This window comes from Micromys minutus (genome assembly GCF_963924665.1).
Source record: "Micromys minutus genome assembly, chromosome: 10".
Lineage (NCBI taxonomy): Eukaryota > Metazoa > Chordata > Mammalia > Rodentia > Muridae > Micromys > Micromys minutus.
Window position 1 is genome coordinate 28646688 of NC_137979.1, and position 21380 is coordinate 28668067.

At 52.1% G+C, this 21380-nt stretch overlaps 1 protein-coding gene across 8 annotated transcripts in view; it reads left to right on the forward strand.

Moving 5' to 3' along the window:
* The window catches only part of MYO18A (myosin XVIIIA), a 97591-nt gene that overhangs the window by 42141 nt on the left and 34070 nt on the right, over nucleotides 1-21380 (forward strand). For 3 of the 8 annotated variants that reach the window (XM_080923959.1, XM_080923954.1, XM_080923958.1), the window contains 14 exons: nucleotides 10519-10606; nucleotides 10789-10895; nucleotides 10992-11168; nucleotides 11467-11680; nucleotides 11847-11989; nucleotides 12753-12853; nucleotides 13459-13522; nucleotides 13705-13849; nucleotides 15845-16021; nucleotides 16233-16323; nucleotides 16568-16760; nucleotides 17558-17644; nucleotides 20089-20230; nucleotides 20346-20505. In XM_080923959.1, the coding sequence (XP_080780085.1) occupies nucleotides 10519-10606; nucleotides 10789-10895; nucleotides 10992-11168; nucleotides 11467-11680; nucleotides 11847-11989; nucleotides 12753-12853; nucleotides 13459-13522; nucleotides 13705-13849; nucleotides 15845-16021; nucleotides 16233-16323; nucleotides 16568-16760; nucleotides 17558-17644; nucleotides 20089-20230; nucleotides 20346-20505 (1889 nt within the window). Of the gene's footprint in view, nucleotides 1-722; nucleotides 935-1498; nucleotides 1591-2776; nucleotides 2839-5061; nucleotides 5779-7470; nucleotides 7549-8638; nucleotides 8675-10518; nucleotides 10607-10788; nucleotides 10896-10991; nucleotides 11169-11466; nucleotides 11681-11846; nucleotides 11990-12752; nucleotides 12854-13458; nucleotides 13523-13704; nucleotides 13850-15844; nucleotides 16022-16232; nucleotides 16324-16567; nucleotides 16761-17557; nucleotides 17645-20088; nucleotides 20231-20345; nucleotides 20506-21380 lie in introns of those variants that run through there. The other 5 variants (XM_080923952.1, XM_080923953.1, XM_080923955.1 and 2 more) reach the window with 4 other exon arrangements.

The window sequence follows — 21380 nt, forward strand, 5'->3', positions numbered from 1 at the left end:
TCCTGGTCCCAAACAGAGAGGAGAAATTGAGGCATTTCTCTCCCAAAGCACAGAGGCAGCTTCCTCTGGGGAGATCTCCACATGCTGTTAGAGTGATACTCCCTGGAGGAGCTGGTGTGGATATCTAGTAGCCAATGTCCTTTTGGGTGATAGGGACCTCCCTAGTCAAGTAGGGAAACATAGACATGAGTTCAAGGACCAAATGAGTCAATTAAATTTATAGCCTATAGCATATTAACTGGATAGTAAAAAGTCAACAGATTAAAAGTAGGGCTCATAGGTGGGGCCCTTGTATAGTATGTGTGAGCCCTGGGTTCCAGCCCCAGCATTTCAAAACAAGACTAATTTCTAACCATTTATCTATTGCAGTCAGCTATAGGAGCAAACCAGTTCTTTAGTTCTATGGGATCGAAGTAATTATTTGGTGATGCCTCTCTGTGCAAGCACGGATTCTGGTGCTGATGACCTGCAGATCGGAAAGCCTAACAGTTCCACAGACCAGGCAACCTGGGCTGCAGGTGGAAGGCAGATAGATGTGCTGGGTCCTGAGGCAGCTTGCTTAGTCTCCCTCCTGGAGAATCAAGGGCAGGGCGTGAATGGCTGTCTAGTCCCTAATTCTCCAGGCAGGCCCAGAGGGATAAAGTAGCTTATCTGAGGACACACAGCTTCCCAGTTTAGACCTTCTCCATCCGACACCCACCTTTTCTCTTTTTTTCCCCCAGTTTATTTCTCAGTCCTTCCATGACTGAGTTTTGGGATCCTCCCTTCTATCCTTCTTTCCTCTTGTCACCCACAGCATTCGTCCCAGCGGGTCCTGGCCTTTAGGAAGACTCTGAGCCCCTGAGAGGCCCTGCCCCTATTTCTTCTCTGACTGGGGTACAGGCTGCCTCCAGCACCATGGCCTTTTCATCGAGATTTGCCTTCTGGGAGCAAAAGGGAAGTTGGATTTCAAAATCTTGGTTCTCTTATGTGCTCAGCATGGTGAAACTAGAGATGGAATGGGGCATGTGTGTGCATTTGGGGGTGCAGGGAGAGTGGCCAGTGTCTGGGGAGCCCTTTTCTGTCTTGATGGCTTCTGTGCTGAGTCACTCCCCCTCCCTGAGCTCCACCTCTGGTAAACTGAGCTGTCTTTTGTCATGTTGGTGCTTCTCCAAGTTAATCCCTCCACACCCTTCCACTGTGGCTCAGACTCACCCCTGGGACTGTGGGGTTCTGGGGAAGGCTCAGTCCTGATGCCTGTGGAGCTCAGATTCCCCAAGCTTGGGAAATGAGGTGGGTAGAAGAAAAGAGCTGGAAGTGGGGAATGTCAGGCCAGTTAGCAGCTAGCTCCAGAGAGTCCAGGCTGTGGCAGACTTGGGCATGCCTTTGTGCATATGCACAATCTCTGGCTGGACAATGACCTGCACAGCCAGAAGCTTTAGGGAGGGGGAGGGCGTGAGTCAGCCTGAAGCTAAATCCAGAGCTGAGCTCATACCTGAGCCCAGTGTCCCAGACACTTCGAGGGGCAACTGGTATTTCCAATGCCTCACCTTGGACAGCCATTTGGGACCCCAGACACAGGCTACTGGAAAAAGGACAGATTTGGAGCTGGTGAGGGACTCAGAGTGGACTTAGAATCTGGGCCATACGTGAAGCCAAGCTAACAGCCCCGTGTGCATTAATGAGAGTGTCTGTGCTCTGGGAATGCTTAATATTCTCTAACCTGTGTGCCTCGGGGCTAACGCATGGGGTAATCCCCTCGGGGAGGGATGGCAGCCCTTGCTGAGGAGGACAGCAGGCACAGACCTAACCAACCTGCATATATCATATGGGCCCTCTCCTTCCCCTTCTCTGCACAACCCCCAGCTTCTGAAGTGGGAAGGTTTCCTCTGCATATCTTTGCCATCTCCCCTTGCCTTGTCCATGTCAGTGAGAACCAACTGAACCCTAGACCCACTGAATATGCTTCATAGACAGGACGCAGCTTCAGTACTGCAGTGGCCATCACGCTGGACAGTGTCCAGGCACTGCTAATTGGAGCTCAAAATTGACCGCGGACCTTGGTTGAAAATGAACAGCCCCACTTCTCTATTAGATAATTGGTTCTGGACGTTGTTGCTAAGAATATCTTCCATTAGAAGTCAAGGCTTCTCCCTGGGCTCCTGTCTTCCTCCTATGCAGGATAGAAAGGCCTGCTGAGGATGCCGTGGGGTTAGGAACAGAGCTAGTTGCCTGGGGAAGGAAAGCACATTAAGTTTCCTGGGACTGCCTGGGTTTAGGAGGAAGAGGTGCTGGAAAAGTGGGCTCTTCTGACATTGGGGCCATTCCCAGCTTGACTCTGCACTGGAAGAGCCTTTAGAACGTCCACATCCCCAGTCCTTTCCCAGACAGTGACTGCTGTTTCCCCTGACTCTGTACCTTCTGTCTGACTCAGGCTGCCAGCTCTGGCTGTAGCATGAACCCCCACGCTAGCCAGGCATATCTCTCTCCTCCACACCTTACCCTGAGTTTCCTTGCTCCATCTGCATGGATGGCAATTCTGTGACCCTGAAGATCATGACTTCTGACAGCCCCAGTGGGCTGGCTACCGAGGACCCCAGCATCCTTGGGTTTTACTTTCATAGAGACTCTTAGTTCTTATAACACTGTCTCTGGGCAGTTTCAGTCTCAGGAAAAGAGACATCTTGCTCAGACCCCTATCCCCAACCCCAGCCCCCACTCTGCTTCTGGGGAGAGAAGGCCCCTGGATCTTTTCTCCCAGCTTTGACCTACCAGTGACTTCTCTGTCTGCTCCCTCAGGTTAAAGAGGAGGACAAAAGTGTGCCAAAACCTGGCCCTCCGGGCAAAGAGGAAGGGGCTGTAAGTGTTTCCCTGAGGGGTGTGTGTGTGTGTGTGTGTGTGTGTGTGTGTGTGTGTATCTGGTGGGTTGGCCTTGTCCCTTCCAGTGTTGCTGGCGTGAGTAGAGGGAGTGTCAGCAATGGGGTGGAAAGTACAGTGTGTATAGCATCACTTTGTGTATAAAAAGGGAGGAGGGAAGCTAAGGTGCTTTGGGGCCTACCTTCCGTCATCCACCTCCCTCCCCCTTTAGTTAATTGCTTTCAGGTTTGGCTTCTTGGATCTTTGGGGACAGGCAGTGTGGGTAAACTCTCAGGTCAGGGAGCACACACCAAATGAAAAGCTCAGCTGTTGGGATTCTTCAGCCTGCACTGGGTGGCCCAAGACAAGGACACAGAAGGATAGAGGGATTCAAGGCAGCTGCTGCTGGCACTTCCTCCCCACCCTCCCCACCCCTCAGCTGCTCTGTACACAACCTTTGCGCCCATAGATGACCAATGTCCCCAGACCCTACCACCTTGGGACGGAGACCCTGAATAAAACTGGACTCTTATAGGGTGAGCAGTGTGTCCAAAAGAGGGTGCAGACATTGTCAGGATGGGCGAACTATCCTTGCTGTCCCTACTTCCTTGGATGACTGATTAGCCAGGTTTGTGGCTTCCTTTGGATCCATGAACAATCCCAGAAGGTCAAGGCTAACCTGTGATTTCAAAGGGCTGCGTTTGAGATGTGTAGAGCCACAGAGTAGCCCAGATTTTCTTTCTCTCTCCTTTTAACATGTAAAGTGCTTAGGAGAGTGTCTAGCAGGCAAAATACAGTGTATGTGTTAGAAATTACTGTCACGCCCTCATCTTGTGGGGGATAGGAAGGAGGTCAGGGATGGGGAGGGAGAAGGACCTGGCAATAGGGCTATGGCTAGTTCCATAGTTCCCTGTCATGCCACCCAATACTCTTGGCCTAAGAAGCTGAAGAAGAGCCAGCGTCCAGCCCTCCCTCTTTACCCCTTCAGGAGAACCTCCCTAGAGCACAGGCCTGGACTAAAGCCCTTGACTCAGCTGTGCTCAGAAGATGAGGCATCCTCCACATGTTGGCCACTCAGTCCTCTGCGAGTCTGTAAACAGGCATGGCAGCCAGACCTTCACAGTGGTGTGATCCAGAATCACAGTTGCTCAGGGGGTCGAGGACTGAGCTATACAGCCCAGAGAGTAACAAGTCACTGTCCGGTCACTGAATTGACCTGGCCTCCAACCACAGGCAGTGTGGTTAGCTTTGCAGGAAACAGCCCTGTCGTTAGCCAGTGTGGCTCTCCTACTAGCAGCCTCTTGCCTCCCCAGACAGCTCCTCCTCCACAGGTAGAGTGTCAGGGAGGGAGTGGGTACCCTAGATGGAGAGTGCCAACATAGACCAGGCAATTCCTGGGTGCCCAGAGGCTGGTAGCCACCCAGCTGAGAAGGGAGAACAGCTGTGGCTACTGGAAGGCTTAACCCTTTGTGGGCCCCAGTGCCTTCCTTCCATCATTCCACACATGCTCTCTGGGAGGGAAGAGTCTCTAACCCAGAAGTCTGCAGGAGAGAAACAGTACCAGCACTGGGTCTCTGCAGCTTCTGAGAGTGTAGGTGAAGGGGTGACAGTGGCTACAGACGAGAGGAGCTGGGTTAGGGGAGAAGCTTGACTCAGGAAGAGTACCTTGTCAATGTTGTCCTTCAGGATGGTCAGGTCTGACTGCTAGAGAACCGAGTGATGAAGAAGTAGGGATGGCGAAGGCTGGGAGCCCCGAGCAGATAGGCCTGGGACTGGTGATAGGAACTGACCTAAGGCTTGATCAGCCTCCTTACCTTCTGGCTCTTCTGGCTGTGAGGGAATGGTGTGGTGCAGGTGGGTTGGGCCTTGGTTGCTCCTCTGACATAAAGACAGTGATTCTAAGGTGCTAATGGGCCTGGGCGGGGGTGCTTTGTGTCAGTGTTTTCAGTGCCTTTCACACCTTGTGGGGGTGGCAGCAGGGTGATCTGTGAGAAAGAGAAGCCAAGGTTTTGGACGCAGTTGTTCTGTCTAGATGTCTAGACTCCAGAAGGTGGAGAGAGGAGCACTGTGTGGGAGAAGGGAGCTTTTGCATCTGTGTGTCGTTTGGTGGGTGAATGGAAGATCTGTCTTGGGGTCTGAGGCCACACCCCTTTCATCCTGTGTGCATGACATGGGTAAGGGGTGTGAGGTTGCTACTCATGTCCACCTGTATTTCTGTGACTATAGCCAGAGACCAGCTCTAAGGACAGCAGTGCTCCACCTAGGAGTCCTCAGCCTGCCACCAGCCCGGCACCCTCAGAGACTTGCCAGAGAGTCAAGAGTCCTGACCCCACGCTCACTATGAATGGCCTAGGGGCTGCCTCAGCCGAGGGCCCAAATGAAGAGGCCCAAGGCCTGTCCCGGAAGCGGGTGGCCAATGCAGTGAGGAAGGTGGTCAGCAAGGTACTGCCCGGTGAGGAGCCCGGGAATGCCAAGGAGCCTCCAGGCCGAGGAGCCAAGTCGCCTGAGCACCCAGCTCGAGGCAAGAAGGGAGAAAAGGCAGCCTCTAGTCCCAAGCCCCCACCACCACCACCGCCGCCTCCTCCTCCTGCTCCACCAAAGCCTGAAGCAAAGAAGGAGGCAGCCAAGGATGAGCTCTCTGTGGGCCTACGCAGTCTGATGTCTAGGGGCAGAGGCAAGGACCACAAGTCCCGCAGCAAGCAGCCTCCTGGGAAAGGGGAGAAGGTCCCCAGCCAGGAGCCAGCCTCCTCTGGAAAGTCAGACTCTCCAGACATGGTGGACTCCCCAAAGAAAGCAGGATCCCCAGTCAAGCCTGAAACCCCAAATAAGCAGTGCTCCCCAGCCCCAGCACAAGAGCTGGCTGATCCAAACTTGGCTGGCCCGAAGTTGAACCCCTCTGGAGAGCAGCAGGCCAAGCCACCAGCCTCTGATGTGCAGCAGGAGGTACCAGAGTGTGCCACTAACCTCCTGTAGCCCTCACTACTCTTACTGAAGAGTAATGCTTAGCACCCTCATGATGGCTTCCACAAGCCTGAAGGAGCTTTGCATGATCAAAGCTGGCCCAGGGTTATGTGCCCACCCATGGCAGGGACTGCATGACTTTCATTAACCTTGTGTCACAATGAGTGATGGCCAGGACTCTGGCCTGGTTGCTGAGATGGGAACTGCTAACCAGCATGCTGCAGGCTTTTCCATGAGAGTCAAAACCTGAGTCTTTGCAGATGAGGGCAGGATGGAAACAGGTTTCTTAAGTCAGGTGGTCCAGGCTCACATTTTCAGCCACACCCCTAGGAGACTCCAGCTAGGTCTATCACCAAGAGCCTGTCTGTCAAGTGGGGAGTTATAACGTAGGTCCTGAGTACCTTCTATGAAGCCTTAGGTACTGGGAATTAGTCATTTTTATGTCTTGGAATATTTTATGGTATACATACAAGTAGCCAGCCACCTGCAACAACCTTGTGAGACTATGTCCAAAGCAAACCCATGAATATTCTCATTTCAGGATGATAAAAAAATCAACGTGGTTTTACCACCAAAATAATTAAGAAAAATCTTTTGTTTGGGGGACTCTTTGGAGTTTTGAATTACAAAGTGTGATACCTGCTTCGAATGGTGGCTGTGCTCATTAGACATGACTCAGGCTATATGCCAAGCCTGCTCCCTGGCACCAGGTCCCACATGGTAGGACTGATGGTGATGCCGATGACTGTCACTAATGCCATCCACCCACCGCAGGACTCTTGGGAAGCCCTGTGCCTGGGTGGCAGGCAGGCAGAGTGAGGTTCTTTGTATCTGCACTGCCCCATCTTCACAGGTGTTGGCTCCTTGGCTGGTCCTGAGTTACAGTCAGTTCCTCCACCTGTGCATCCTGCCGAGGTCTCATAGGATGTGTGTGGGGGGGTGGGGTGGGGTGTAGGGGAACATTAACTTTCACTCTGCTTCCCTGAGCTTTCTTAGCTTTCTGGCAGCTAGGAGAGGAGTGAGGAGTGTGCCAGGGCACAGCCTAAGAGACCCTGAGGCACTAACTGGGTGCTTCCTCTTGGTAGCCATCTTTCCAGGAAGCTGTCTTGCCCCCATTCTTCCTGGGTGTTGCAGGATGTAGAAGAAAGCCAGCTGCCCCCCCTCCCCACCCTGCTGACCTGCTCTGTCAGGGCAGTGTGTTCTGTCAGGGAAGAGTTGGGGCTTTCTGGCTTGGTGATCAGGGTAGGAGCTGAACTTCAGTTCCTTAGGGAACTTCTAAGCAGCCAGGGAGTGGGTGTGGCCTTCTTCTAGCTCTCTGCACCTTCTTACACGAGGGTGGAGTTGGGGGCTGAGACATGTCTTGACCTGGAGTTCATTTCTTGTTCACCCTCTGAGACAGGAACAAATGGGGTGGTGGGTGGATAACAGGATTATTTCGAGGCCACAATGGTTAGAGCAGTAGGAAGAGGTAGCCCAGGCCTTACAGGTACCTCCCTGTTCCTTCTTCATATCATAGTTCCTTCTTCAATTTCAAAACTCAAATTGGCGCTCGGCTTGTCTCCTCGACCCTGCTCCATTTCTGAACTGGGTCCCAGTGGCTTTCTGGGCTAAGAGCTTGGCATGTGGTGCCCCTACTGTCCCCTGGGCCAGAACTAATAGTGGTTTAACCTTTAGACAGGAGCTGACCCTGAGGTCCGGCTGAGTCCTGCAGAGGAGGCACACCAGCGACTTGAGAGGATCTTCACAGCTCCTGTAATGCCACCTCCTTTGTGTCTAGGGTTCCCAATCCCTGGCCCTATTCTTCCCAAAGCTGGTGGCTGGAGTGTGTGTGCGTGTGTGCGTGTGTGTGTGTGTGTGTGTGTGTGTGTGTGTGTGTGTGTGTGTGTGTGTGTGATAGAAGGGAACTCCATGGCTGTCCATGAACCCTCACAATGGCTCTTTGGTTGAAGAAAGGAAAGCTGAACTCTATGCAGTATTGATGCTCTAGACAACCCAGGGTCCCGTGACCATACAGACCCTTCATGGCTGGGATCCAGTCTCCTTCTGTAGCCCTGGTCTCCTACTTCGAGGACTCTCATTGGTGTGAGGGCCTGGTGTGTAACAAGGCAGGAGTCAGTGTTTCACATTTTGATGTCCTACGTCTAGACCCATGTGAATGTTAGCCCTTCTCATTTCTAACAAGCAATGTCCAAGGCTTGCCTAGCTCCCATTTCTACCAGAAAGGCTTTGAGAGGCTTAGATTAATTTTGTCTCATGGGCTGGGCAGTTGACTTGTAGCTAGGGTTGGAGCCGGGTGGAATGGTGCCTCTGCTTGCAATGTGGTCACTGTGCCTCCCTAGGTGTGGAACATGGTGTAATGGGGGCTCAAAGAATGTGTCTTTGATTTATGCCTTCAGTTCCCTTGTGTTATCTCCCCTCAGCATGGGGAGCGACACCTCTGGGCTTATGTTTAAGAGGACAGACAACCTTCTCTTGGTGTCTGGTAGCCATGGGGAAGCTGGCACTCTGGTGGGGAAGAGACAGGAGAGAGGAGGTGGGGCAGCCCTTGGATGGATTGAATAGCCAGTCCAGGACAGACTGGCTAGAGACAATGTCGAGCTGTCAGATGCCATTGTGCCACAAGGAATGACCCACAAGAGCCGTCCTTCTATAGGGTTTAATGATAACAAGAACCTTTCCTGTTGAGGTCTGGCCTCTTTTGCCTAGCCAGCAGCCCAATCCTGGGCAAGTGCTTTTGACTCCCACTCTGTATAAGGGTCTAGGGGTATCCTTTAGAGGGGACCTGCCGTGGTCTGTACCTGTCTTCACCTTTTCTCTTTCTTTCTTTGCTTGCTGCTCGTAGCTGGACCCCGAGGCCGTCTCTCCTGCCCACAGTCAGGTAGGGTGCTCCTGCCCCACCCAGGAGCCCTCTGCTTTCTCCAGTGGCAATCCACCACCCCCACCCTGCACCTGGGCTGGCGTCTGTGCTCGGGCCTCCTGCTGGAGTGTAAGGCCTCTTTCCCTCTAGGTTCCCACTTTATATTTGGGGTACCCAGGGGAGCTGAGATGGTGCAGCTGTGGCCCTTGGGCAACTTCATGGCCCCAGCTTTGCCTCTCAGCCTCTGGAGCCCAGGTGTTGCTGCCCTGGTCACTGAGTGGGAAAAGCACCAAAAAGACTTCTTCCTTTCTTAGCCCCAGCCTGAAGATGAGATGGTCTCTGTCTCCACCTCCTGGTCAGTATGAGAAACTTGTTCTCAGGCCGCGACCCTTAATGTCACCAGAACACATGGCCATAGAACATGCTCACTCAGGACAAAAGTTTTACTTGGTTCATGTGATTTGGGGAAGGGAAAACACTGGTGATTTATTTTTTGAGACAGAGTCTCTCTCTATAGTCCTGGCTCTTCTAGAACTCTCTAAATAGACCAGGCTGGTCCTGAACTCAGAGCCTGCATCTGCCTCCTGAGTGCCAGGATCAAAGGCATGCACCAACACTCCTTGCTCAATCCTTCAGATATTAAAAGATTAAAAACACAGCATTTTAAAATTCTCTCACTTAGACAAATCAAACATTGGTGGCTTTGTTATGATCAAATCTAAGAAATGTGATGAAGATTACACAATATGTCTGCTTACATGTTCTTGCCATTTTCTGATCCCTCACCCAGGGTTACGTATCATAGACTAGCATCTCTGCCTCAGTTTGGGGTCTCATGAGAAAGGGACACCTAGGGTGAGAATCTGGGGGTTGCCATGTGGGGAAAGTGTCAGAGCCAGTGTAAGCCTGGGGGCTGGTTGGCTTCTGGGGCGGCCAGCCTCCCTCAAGGTGCCGTGACATTGCTGACATTTTGCAGCCATTGTATCAAAGTCCCTTTTTGGTCCCAGTTCCTCTGGTGCCACTGTTTCCTAGTTCAAGTGTTCTTATTAGAGAGCGTAAGATCTGATGGCCCCATACTCTGACAGTGCTTATGAATGCCTGTTTTGATTGATGATCTCTGACCTCTGTTATGAATGCCTGTTTTGATCAGGAATCTCTGACCTCTGGGGGTTCCCAGCCCTTTCACGCTCACTTCTGTGCTCCCTGTCTTTGACTAGTCAGCTCTGTCTCGTGCCCATGCTGCCCTGTGCCCTCATGTGACACTAATATACCCACTAGGCTTGTGCAGCTACAGTCTTCCAAGTCTACGAAGGGGACCTGGAGGAGAACGGCACTATGCCCTTGCCCACATAGAGCATCTTCAGGCGAGAGCCCAGGGCCTCTTGGCATTCCATAAAGCAGAATCCTAGGATGCAGGAAATGGCTTCTCCCATCTCAGGGGAAGAGCCCTTTCTTTTGGCATTAAAACAAATCAAATCAAATCAAAACAAAACAAAAAAAATTTTTTTTGACTGTGGCCCAGAGTTCAGGGTTTGAGTCAGGATGCAGATATCACAGGCTTACCGAGAGGAAGAGGCAGCTGCTGTTGGAGCCTGGTGACTTGATTTCCTGGTATCTGATCTCTCTCGGTCACAATGCTTCCTATGTGCCTGAACCCTCAATCCCACTGTCTTTGTTCTCAGCACTCCTGGCTTCCTACCCTCCTCTCCTAACCTCTCTCACACTCTCTGTGTCTCCCACCTGACCTTTCCACTAGCCCATTGGCTCAGCCTGAAGCCCTTTCCTCCCTTGTCTCCTCATTCTTGCTGTTCTTGTCTCTTATCTTTTAAAGCAATGTCTGTTTGTCCTTCCCCCCGCCCCCATAGGCCAAGACGGAAGAGCAGATTGCTGCTGAAGAGGCCTGGTATGAGACGGAGAAGGTGTGGCTGGTCCATAGGGATGGATTCTCCTTAGGTGAGTCTTTGCATATTGGTTATAGACGGTGAGACTAGAGTCAGAACTGGCATGAGGGAATGCCTCTGCTTCTGGTAAGGCCTGGTAGTGAGCAAGGAGAGGCTGGTGAGCCAATGGGGAAGAAGGCAGAAGGAGAATAGTAGAACTGTCCAGGCCCAAGTCCAACTAACCCTGCTCTGCAGCCAGCCAGCTCAAGTCGGAGGAGCTCAGCCTACCTGAGGGGAAGGTGCGTGTGAAGCTAGACTACGATGGAGCCATCCTGGATGTGGATGAAGATGATATAGAGAAGGTTGGAAGGAGCTCCTGGCAAGGGAGGGCACAGGCAGGGCAGGCCTGTCCCCTGTGTTGGAGATGAGATTTATGTCTTCACTGTCTGTCTTCCCAGGCAAATGCTCCCTCATGTGATCGTCTAGAAGATCTGGCCTCACTGGTGTACCTCAACGAGTCTAGTGTCCTGCATACATTGCGCCAGCGTTATGGAGCTAGCCTGCTACACACCTATGCTGGTCCTAGCCTGCTTGTCCTTAGCCCCCGAGGGGCTCCTGCTGTGTATTCGGAGAAGGTGTGCCTTCCTATGGACCCACCCATCTGCCTCATTCCTACCTTTTCTGGTTCTCTACTCTTCCTCTTTCCTATCCACTGGGTTCATAGTTGACCCAGGAGTCGAAGGGTGGGGGCAGAGGGATATCCTGCAGTCTTTAATAGAGTTGACAAATACCTACATTTCCATGCATGGCCTGGCCCTCAAAATACCTGGGCATCTCTAGAGCGGCATTGCAGAAACATGCAAGCTCTAGAGAAGAGCAGGTGGGTCCAGCTCCAAGAGCTTCTTCCTTACCTCTATGCCTCTCCTGTTCTAGGTGATGCACATGTTCAAGGGGTGTCGGCGGGAGGACATGGCACCCCACATCTACGCCGTAGCCCAGACTGCATATAGGGCGATGCTGATGAGTCGTCAAGATCAGTCCATTGTCCTTCTGGGTAGTAGTGGCAGTGGCAAGACTACCAGCTTTCAGCACCTGGTGCAGTATCTGGCAACTATCGCAGGCACCAGCGGGACCAAGGTGTTTTCAGGTGAGGCGGGCAGCAGGGAAAGCACACAGGGGCAGGGGTGTGGGGAAAGGAGAATGATCCACCGAGATGCTGCCCTCAACCCCAATCCCTGGGCAGTTGTTGTGTGCATCTTTGGGGGTAAGCTGTTCCTGACTTTTCTGATGTTCCCTGGGCCTGTGTTCTGCAGTGGAGAAGTGGCAGGCTCTGTCCACCCTCCTGGAAGCCTTTGGGAACAGCCCTACCATCATGAATGGCAGTGCTACCCGCTTCTCCCAGATCCTCTCCCTGGACTTTGACCAAGCTGGCCAGGTGGCTTCAGCCTCCATCCAGGTAAAGGGCATTGCCCAGGCCTAGAGAGCAAAGATGGGCCCCAGGCTCATTTTCCAGTGCCTCACTGACTTGGGATTCTGACTGATTAAATGGATCCCATAACATCGCAAGCAGGGTTGGCCTGGGCTGTCCCTGTTCTGCCCCCAGGTCTCCTGCCCATCACCTTTCCCTCTCTCCACCGTACTGCTGGGAACCCCACCCTGCTCTGCCCACTCTCTGAGACCTAGGGACTTAGGTCTTCTGTCAGGCTAGTGCTACACACTTGATGATAAAGTAAGGCCCAGGCACACTGATCTTCTCTTCACACTGAATGAAACTTCTTTTTTAAAAAATTGTGTCTATTTATTTACTCGAGTGTATGTATGTAAGTGCACATACTCGCATGCCACGGCATGGAGGTCAGAGTTCAACCTGCTGGAGTTGGTTATTCCCTTCCATCATGTGGGTCCTGGGGATTAAGCACAGGTTGTCAGGTTTGGTGCTAAGCCATCTTGCCATCCCCTAAATGAAGTTTTCTGCCATAAGCATCCATCACCCTAGAAAGTGTGATTCCTGGGTACTGGACATGGTGACGCCCACCTCCACCCCCTATTCCAAGGGTTGGGGACTTTGTTTTCCTCATGGCTCTCGTTTCTTCTTTGCTGATCTTGAAGTGGTAGGTGAGTGAGCACCTGGGCACAGGATGCTCTGCTGGTTCTCTGGGCTTGGAGGATTGTGGGTAGGAGAAATGTGACCCTTCTTCCTCACTTCTGCTGTGCTATAGACAATGCTCCTGGAGAAGCTGCGTGTGGCCCGACGCCCAGCCAGTGAGGCCACTTTCAATGTCTTCTACTACTTGCTGGCCTGTGGGGATGGCACCCTCAGGTGAGACGGGATGTGGGACTCTAATGGGGCTGTGGACTCCAGCCCCCTGACTAGGACTGCAGGGTCTTGCCAGCTTCTGGTCCACTGTGTCTGTGTTCATCACCTGCTGTGTGCTGGCTCCAAGTTGGACCCCAGGATGCCGAAGTTACAGAGACTCGGGTCTTGCCATTTAGGAATGACTTAGTCTGAAATCTTGGGGTCATGCTGTATGAAGGGGACCCTCAGTGTTAGCTGTCTCCAGGTCTGGGGAAGACTCAGTTGCACAGTTGCTGTAAGTCAAGTTGGTCTGAAAGCCAAGCCTTCTCCAGTACCCTCCAGCTGACCCTCAGCCACTCAGTGGATAATGTCTACCGTGTTCTTCCATTTATGCTTTCAGACTGGCTCCCTGCTCCTCTCTGGGGTTCTCTTCAGGTTTCTTCTAGGGAGGTTGATGTCCTGCTGAGGCATCCAATCCAGTTAGGAAATGTGGCAGATCTGGCTGGATGATTGGGGTGATGGGCAGACGGAGCACAGTCTGAAAGCTATGATTGGTTGTCATTCCTGAGAGGGACGTGGCCTCAACCTGGGGACCAAGCCTCATGCTGATGCCTCATTTGTACCCCTAGGACAGAGCTCCACCTGAACCACTTGGCAGAGAACAATGTTTTTGGAATTGTGCCATTGTCCAAGGTGAGAGCCCGCCTCTGGGGACTGAGTTGGTAGTTGGTAGTTGTGGCTAAAATCCTCCATTGGCAGGTGGTTCCTCGTGGGTGGTTCTAGCCTGGTCCTGCATTCCCAGAGGGTGCAGCGGTGTGGGGAATGCTGGAAGGGAAGCCCTCTGAGGTTTAGAGCCAGCTTTGCTCTCCCTCCAGCCTGAGGAGAAACAGAAGGCTGCTCAGCAGTTCAGTAAGCTGCAGACGGCCATGAAGGTGCTGGCCATCTCCCCTGAGGAACAGAAGGCCTGCTGGCTCATCCTGGCTTCCATCTACCACCTGGGGGCTGCTGGAGCTACCAAAGGTAACTGGTTGCCTGTCCTGTTACCCAGAATGCCTTGGAGTCCCCTACCCATTTGTGTTGTTTGTTCTTGTCCCACATGTTATGTCTTAACATTCAGCTGTCACCAGATAACCTTTCCCCGCCCCCTCGCATGGTCTGACCCTGTCTCAGTACTCCACAGCAGAGCAGGCTAGAGAAACATCTCTGCCCGTGACTGCCTGAGGCTTGGCCTTAGCTGTCAAGACTTGAGAGTGAGGAGCAAGTGGGGTGGGTGGCTCGGGTGCAGGGTTGAGGGGCGGAAGGTACTCCCTCAGGGCCCTGAGTGACTCTCCTTCTCATTCCCTTCCTGATAGAGCCCCTTGAGGAGCAAGCCGGTAACTAACCTTGGCCTACGTTGGGATGTAGGGACCTGCTTGACTGTCTTGGTGCTTCCCTGGGCTTCTGGGAACTGGGCCCATTCTCATGGCATGGAGAACTGGTCTAAGGAGAAGCCCTATTTAAGGGTAGAAGAAGACCCCGAGAAATGTGGGACTTCTTAGAACCCATCCCCATGTCAATTTTCCTTCTCATTTTGCATCCAGAACCTGGGGCTTCCTGAGGCCAGTCTCTCCATCTTTCAGTCCACCGGTTTGGTAGTTGCTGCTCTTTCTCCTGCATGTGAGGGTGGTGGCCACTAGGGGGCAGCAGGCACCTGGTGTCGGAAGGACTTAGCACTTGGGATCACTTTGTGCTTGTGGATGGCTGGGGTAGAATCTGAATTGGAAGACTGTTCTCTTCTCTTCACCCCCTTTTCCTCCTGCCTTGCAAAAGGGGATGCTGGCTCTGGACAGCACTTGTGGCTTTTGCTCTCTCTGTCTTCACGGAGACAAGAAAGGGCTGCTTAGCAGGAGCTGGGAAGCATTGGTGGCTGCGGGTGGGTGCATGCAGGAACAAGTGTCCAGGTGTCTGGTCTTCATGAGAGTCAGACTGTTGGGCAGAAGGGTATGAAGGCGTGTAGTTATGTCTTGAGAGAAGTGCTTGTACTCTGAGGAATCAGGCCTAGGTTTCCTCTGACCCTTCTCAGTTGTGACTGCAGGCGGAAGGCTGTCTGAGTGCTGAGTAGTGTCAGTCTCTCCTCAGAGTTTCTAGTGTTTCCCAGGTGTGTGTGTGTGTGTGTGTGTGCGCGCGCGCGTGTGTGCTTGCGCGGTGCCCATAAGCACAGTAGGACATCTGTGGGTCTGTCAGTATGATGGCCCCCACAAACACATTCCTTTGAGACTGTGCACTTTTGTATCTCAGAGCCAAATACAATCGTGTTTTCCTGCCTGCTCATCTTCATAAACCCCTGCCTCCCACCGTCCCCTCCCGAGGGCCTGGCGGGCTCCGTTGATGACTGTTTGCTAACACACTGTTTTTCTTTGCATGCTGCATGCTGGTCCTTTGCCTTACAGAAGCTGCTGAAGGTAAAAAACCTTGTTTCTTGTTAGCTTTCCCTAATTGCTGTGATTAGACACATGTTGGCTCAGGCGAATCCGTCTGTGTGGGCTGTTCCCTTTCCCCTGCAGCTCTGTTGCCTCTCCACTGTTGAGCCATTAAAGTGTCTGTGGTCTTCCGTAGGGTAGGGTGTGGGGAAGGATCCAGGCAAAGGATAGGTGCACTTGTTTTCTTTTGCTAAAACCCCCACAGGCTCACTTGGCTCCGGTGCTCCTGCTGGGTGGACCACATCCTGTGACCCAGCCCTCACCCAACTCAAGCTGGAGAAAAGGGATTTTGAAACTGATTGTGCACCCTCTAGTGGCAGCCGGTGGAGCTAGTGCTTCTTTTAGGATTTGCTCTTTCCACCCTTAAAGGACTCTGGAAGAGCTGGCAGTTGTGGGTGATTCTGTTCCCACATGAAGCTCATGTCAAGGATGTCTTTTGTTTCCAGAAGATGCCAACTCCCCCATCCTATCGAGTGAGGGTCCCAAAAGTCACAGCGGTCTTCAGTTGTCCTAAGAAGAACCCAAGGTGCTAGATCTTTTTTTCTCTACCCCACAGCTGGACGTAAGCAGTTTGCCCGCCATGAATGGGCCCAGAAGGCCGCATACCTGCTAGGCTGCAGCTTGGAAGAGCTGTCCTCAGCTATCTTCAAGCACCAGCTGAAAGGTGGCACCCTGCAACGGTCCACCTCCTTCCGTCAGGGCCCTGAGGAGAGTGGCCTGGGAGAGGGCACAGGTGCCTGGGGCCCCTTGGCTGAGGAGTGGGATCGGAAGGCCTTGTCTAGGACTCGTTGTCATCCTGTGGGTGGGCAGATCTAATAGAGGAAGTAGATGCTTGCAGTGAGACAGTCCCAGGGATCTGGGCTGGCTATGTGGGAAGAGAACATTGCTGGGCAGGTCGGGTGGCCCCAAGGACTGAAGTGACATCTGCTCCTCTTGTCTTCTAGGCAGCAAACTGAGTGCTCTGGAGTGCTTAGAAGGTATGGCATCTGGCCTCTACAGTGAGCTCTTTACTCTCCTCATCTCCCTGGTAAACAGGTAAGTGCCAAATGGAACCCAGAAGCTCCCCACTTTCTGCTTTAGTAAAGGTGGGTTTGATGTTTACGTGGTGGCTTGGGCAAGGCTGAGTCCTCTCCACTGGCAGAGGACTGGCTGTCCCTCTAAGCCAGGGGCACTGGGTACCTTGGCAGGGAAAGGGGCTGGTCACATGCCTGGGCAGAGAAGTGGGGCTCACTGTGTGGTAGTGTCCCAGCCAGCCCTGACCCAGGCTCTTCCCACTAAGGGCTCTCAAGTCCAGCCAGCACTCACTCTGTTCCATGATGATCGTGGATACACCAGGATTCCAGAACCCTGAATGGGGTGGCTCGGCCCGCGGAGCCTCCTTTGAGGAACTGTGCCACAACTATGCGCAGGACAGGCTGCAGAGGCTGTTCCATGAGCGCACCTTCCTCCAGGAGTTGGAAAGATACAAAGAGGTAGGTAGCTGCCACCAGGGCCCTGCTGGATCCCTACTCCACCTCTTTCTGGCCAAGGATCCTGGGCAGGGCCTCTGCACACGTGCATCGCTGGTTCCCAGCTCTCCGTTCCCCCTCGTTTCTGTCCTCTCTGTTTTATAGATGGAGAATCATCCTCGCCCTTAGCCATGTCCTCTCGTGAATAGTCTGTGCTCTAGGAAGCTGAAGGCATATTCAGAATCCCATGGAGGTCTTCTTGGGGCCACTTTATGGCCCCCTTTTCAGTCTAAATTGCCACAGGGTAGTTTCTGTCTCAGAGTGGGCCCGGGTGCCTCTTCTCCCAGATCCTTGTCCCAGATCTCCTGGACTCTAAGACTTGGGTGGTGGCTAGCTATTGAAACCCTCCAAAGAGCTCTCTGGGATGGGGTGAGATCTGAGATTTCTTCCTCCTGTGGAAAACGATATTTGTCTTGGATAAGAAAAGACCCCAGAGGGAGGGATGTGACTTGGTCCGCATGGGTTCTAAGGATGATTGGGTGAAATGGAGAGAGGGCTTATTCTGCATTGCCTAATCAACTGGTGCACATAGCAGCTGAGTGTGCCTGCAGTTTAGTATGAAAAGAGATTATGAGACTCGTAGCTGTCAAAAAATACTGAGTATTACTACCTTGGGAGGTAATAAGCAGCTTGTCCTTTGGGATAGTTTAGGGGGCCTCCTACATGGAGATGAGGCATTGCATCTGCTGAACCTAGAGGCAGTGTGCAGCCCTCTAGGCTTCGTGGTTCCTTATACACTACTGTTGTACCTTCTTTCCTAGGACAACATCGAACTGGCGTTTGATGACTTGGAGCCAGTCACAGATGACTCAGTAGCTGCTGTGGACCAGGCTTCCCACCAGTCCCTGGTAGGAATGTTAGGGAAGCATAGGATAGCCCTGACTCTTCCCACTCACTTGCCTCCGGTAGAACCCTCTCAACTGAGCTGCTGCCGGGGCTGCCACTGTGGCCTGAGGAAGGATCACACCCATATAGCACACGCCACACAACCACAGTCACTCGGGCCGTCTATGAGGGTGACACACTCTCCTGCCTAGCAGAGTGGGGAGCCATAATTCAGAGTTCCAGCCAAACATGAAAATGTCTCTCCTGTCTTGCTATCCGAGGTTCAGATGGTGTCCTAAGCCTGGCTGGGCCTTCAGTGTGCTTACCACAAGTCCTGATGTCCGCTGCTATGGGTTGGGGGTGTGGAGTGAGACTCCAAATCCAGAGGCTATAATCATTCCCCTCATGGTCACAAGAGGAAGACAGATGCAGTCTCCCAGGGCCTTCGAGGAGGCAGCGGCACCCTCAAACGGGAAACTGTGTAGGGGCCTCACTGTACAGACTTGGGGGCAAGCTGTCACCCTTTGTCTTGGATATCTTGTTGCCCAGGGCACTGGCCAGTCTAATGAGGAGTTGGCTTTTTGTGATTGTTTTCAATTCCAGAATTTGCAGCCTGTCCTTTTTTTTTTTTTTTTGCTGGCCAGCAGAGCTCTTGATCTGCTTTGGCTCTCCCTGTTTGCCTGCAGTGGGCCCTGCTGGGCTAGCACAGGCATGGGAACAAATGTTTATAGCTTATAAACTCCAGGGAAGATGGAGTTTCTGTTCCTAACACCTGGGCTCCTGTGGTGGCCTCCCTAGAGAGCCTTCGGCATCTTCAGACAAGGAAGTTGTCCTGGAGTCTCCTGAGCAGCAGGGGGCAGACGTGTGCTGGGCTATAAATCAGACATCCTCACAGGTCTCTGCGGTTTGATGTTTCTGGGGAGGGGTCTCCAGTGCCGCGTACCACATCACTCCCTCCTGCTATTCATCTCCAGCTACTAGAATACCATCACCACCCACTGGTCCTTGACCTTCTGGGAGTCATACCCGACTCCCTTCTATGGGAAAAAAGATATAGGCAGTAGATCAAAGAGATCAATTTTCTTATTTTTCTTGTCTGCCAGGCCCTAAAAGCCAAGCAAGAATGGGGTTTGGGCAGTTTTTCCTGCCTAAGGAAGACAAGGGAGATACACAGAGACACAGAAAAGGCACCTTCAGGCCAGATGTAGCCACAGGCCCGCTTTACTTGGTCTCCATGGGGTAATAGAAAGAAGAATTCCAGCCTCCCTTGAAAAACCAGAGGCTTAGAGGCCAGGCAAGTAGCTCATTTGGTAAAGCTCTTGCTACATAAGCGTGAAAATTGGAATTCACCCAGGAGACAGACAGGAGAGCCCTAGAGAAGCTGGGTAGCTAGACTAGCCAAATTGGCAAGTTCAAGCAATAAACCCTGTCTCAATATCTAAGGTGGAGACAAGCTGAGGAAGGAAGATGTTAACATCTCTTCTATATGCATGTATACATGTGTGCACACGTGAGAGAGAGAAGTGGGAGAGAGAGAATGAGGGAGAGAGAATGAGAGAGAAAATAAGGGGGTGGGAGATGAGAGAGGGAGGGAGAGAGAATGCAAGAGAAACTAAGAGGGGGTGGGAGAAAATTGAAGAGAGGGGGGAGAGAGAAAGAGAGGGAGAGAATAAGAGAGAAAGAGAGAATTTGCCAACACACTACAGGTTCTTCCAGGACAGTAGTCTGCTTGAATGGCTGTCCTTCCCTTCAGATAGGGATGCATCCTGCTTTTACCCATTCTGCCTCTGTTGGCCACTACCTCTAAAGAGTCACCTGCCTCTGGGGTTTAGTCCTTGTGTTTATGACCAGCAGAGATCTGGGAACTCTGGATTCTCCCCACAGGGACCAATGTTAACTCCACAGCCATCATTTATGAAGAGCCTCCTTTGAAGCAGAGTGTGGTGGCACATGCCTTTAATCCCAACACTCTGACAGAGTCACATCGATCTCCGTGGGTTTGAAGCCACCCTGGTCCATAGAGCTAGACCCTATTTCAAAGTAAATAAGCAGAGAAAAAGCCTCTTTTGAGCCTTGGCTGTGTAGACTTACAGACTCCATCGCAACAAATCTGCCAGGAAGTGAGGGGCAGTATGGGGGCTGACCTTGTTCCCATGCCCTCTAAGGGGATAAGGATTGAGGAGAAGCTCTAAGTATGTGGTGCACATCAGAAGCTTCAGTCTTGGCTACCTTTGGACCCCAAGTCCCAACAGTCTTTTGTGGTAAATTCTTAACATTCTTTTTCAGCTCTTTTCCAGTCTATGTCCCATCTCATCCACAAGGTGTCAGCAGTGAGCAACCAGAGCCACACAGTTCAGATTCAAGCATGTGTGATTGATTATAGCTGTTAATCGTGTGTGGTTGGGAGGGGACAGCTCCTTTTGCACAGCTTCGCACAGCTAAGCTGGATCTCTTCCCTTGTCCGTAGGTTCGCTCACTGGCCCATGCCGATGAGGCAAGAGGACTACTGTGGCTCCTGGAAGAGGAGGCTCTGGTGCCAGGCGCCACTGAGGATGCCCTCCTTGACCGTCTTTTCTCCTATTATGGCCCCCAGGAAGGTGACAAAAAAGGTAGGTGGTGCCTGGAGGACAGCCCTTCGGCTTTGGAAAAGCTGGGTGGACTTTCCACCCATATGCCAGTGTCTGGGTCCTGACAGTCAGAACTTTGCTTCATGTGTACCCTCAGGCCAGAGCCCGCTTCTGCGCAGTAGCAAACCACGACACTTTCTCCTGGGCCACAGCCATGGTACCAACTGGGTGGAGTACAACGTGGCTGGCTGGCTGAACTACACCAAGCAGAACCCAGCCACCCAGAATGCTCCCCGGCTCCTGCAGGACTCCCAGAAGTAAGGCCATCTCTGAGGTCCCTTCCTCTGGTGATATGTCAGAGTGCCATCATTAGCAAGGCGGATAAGCCCCTGCTCTGAGAGACAACAGTCAAGGCCACAAGAATAAGAGATGGAGACATGGTTAGAAGTGCCTAGAATGTTCCATGAGGACAGCTCCCTCACACTTCAGAGAAAACAGAAACAACACAATCAGCAAACTCTGTGGCACACAACATAACCTCAACACTCAGAAATTAGTAGCAGGGGTGTCCAAAGTTCACAGCCATCCTTGGCTACATTTTTAGAAGATTTAATTTTGTTAATTTTGTGTATACAAGAGGAGGGGAGGAGTACATGCATGCAGTACCCATAGAGGCCAGAAGAGGGCATCAGATCCCCTGGAGTGACATTTAGAGATAAGTGAGCCCCTGCCATGCAAGAGCAGTCAGCACTTTGAACTGGTGAACTATCTTTTCAGACCTCTCAACAAAATTCAGAAATGAAAAAATTTATTTTAAAACCCAGAAATCGTGGTGGTGGAACATTCCTTTAAGCCTAGCACTCAGGAGGCAGAGGCAGATGGATCTCCGTGAGTTTGAGGCCAGCCTGGTCTACCGAGTTAGTTCCAGGACATCCAAGGCTGCACAGAAAAGCCCTGTTTTGAAAAACAAAACAAAACAAACAAAGCCTAAGGCAAATAAACAAAAAGGGGCAGTAAAACCCAGAAATCACATAGGCCCTGCCATTCATTAAGTCATAGATTGTTAACTTCTCCCTCTGTAGACAGGCAGTGAGGACAACACACAAGGGAGGTAATAAACAAGAGATAAAATATATAGAGTAATCATGTGGCATGCCGGACTGTACATTAGAAAGATCTCACCAGTGAGAAA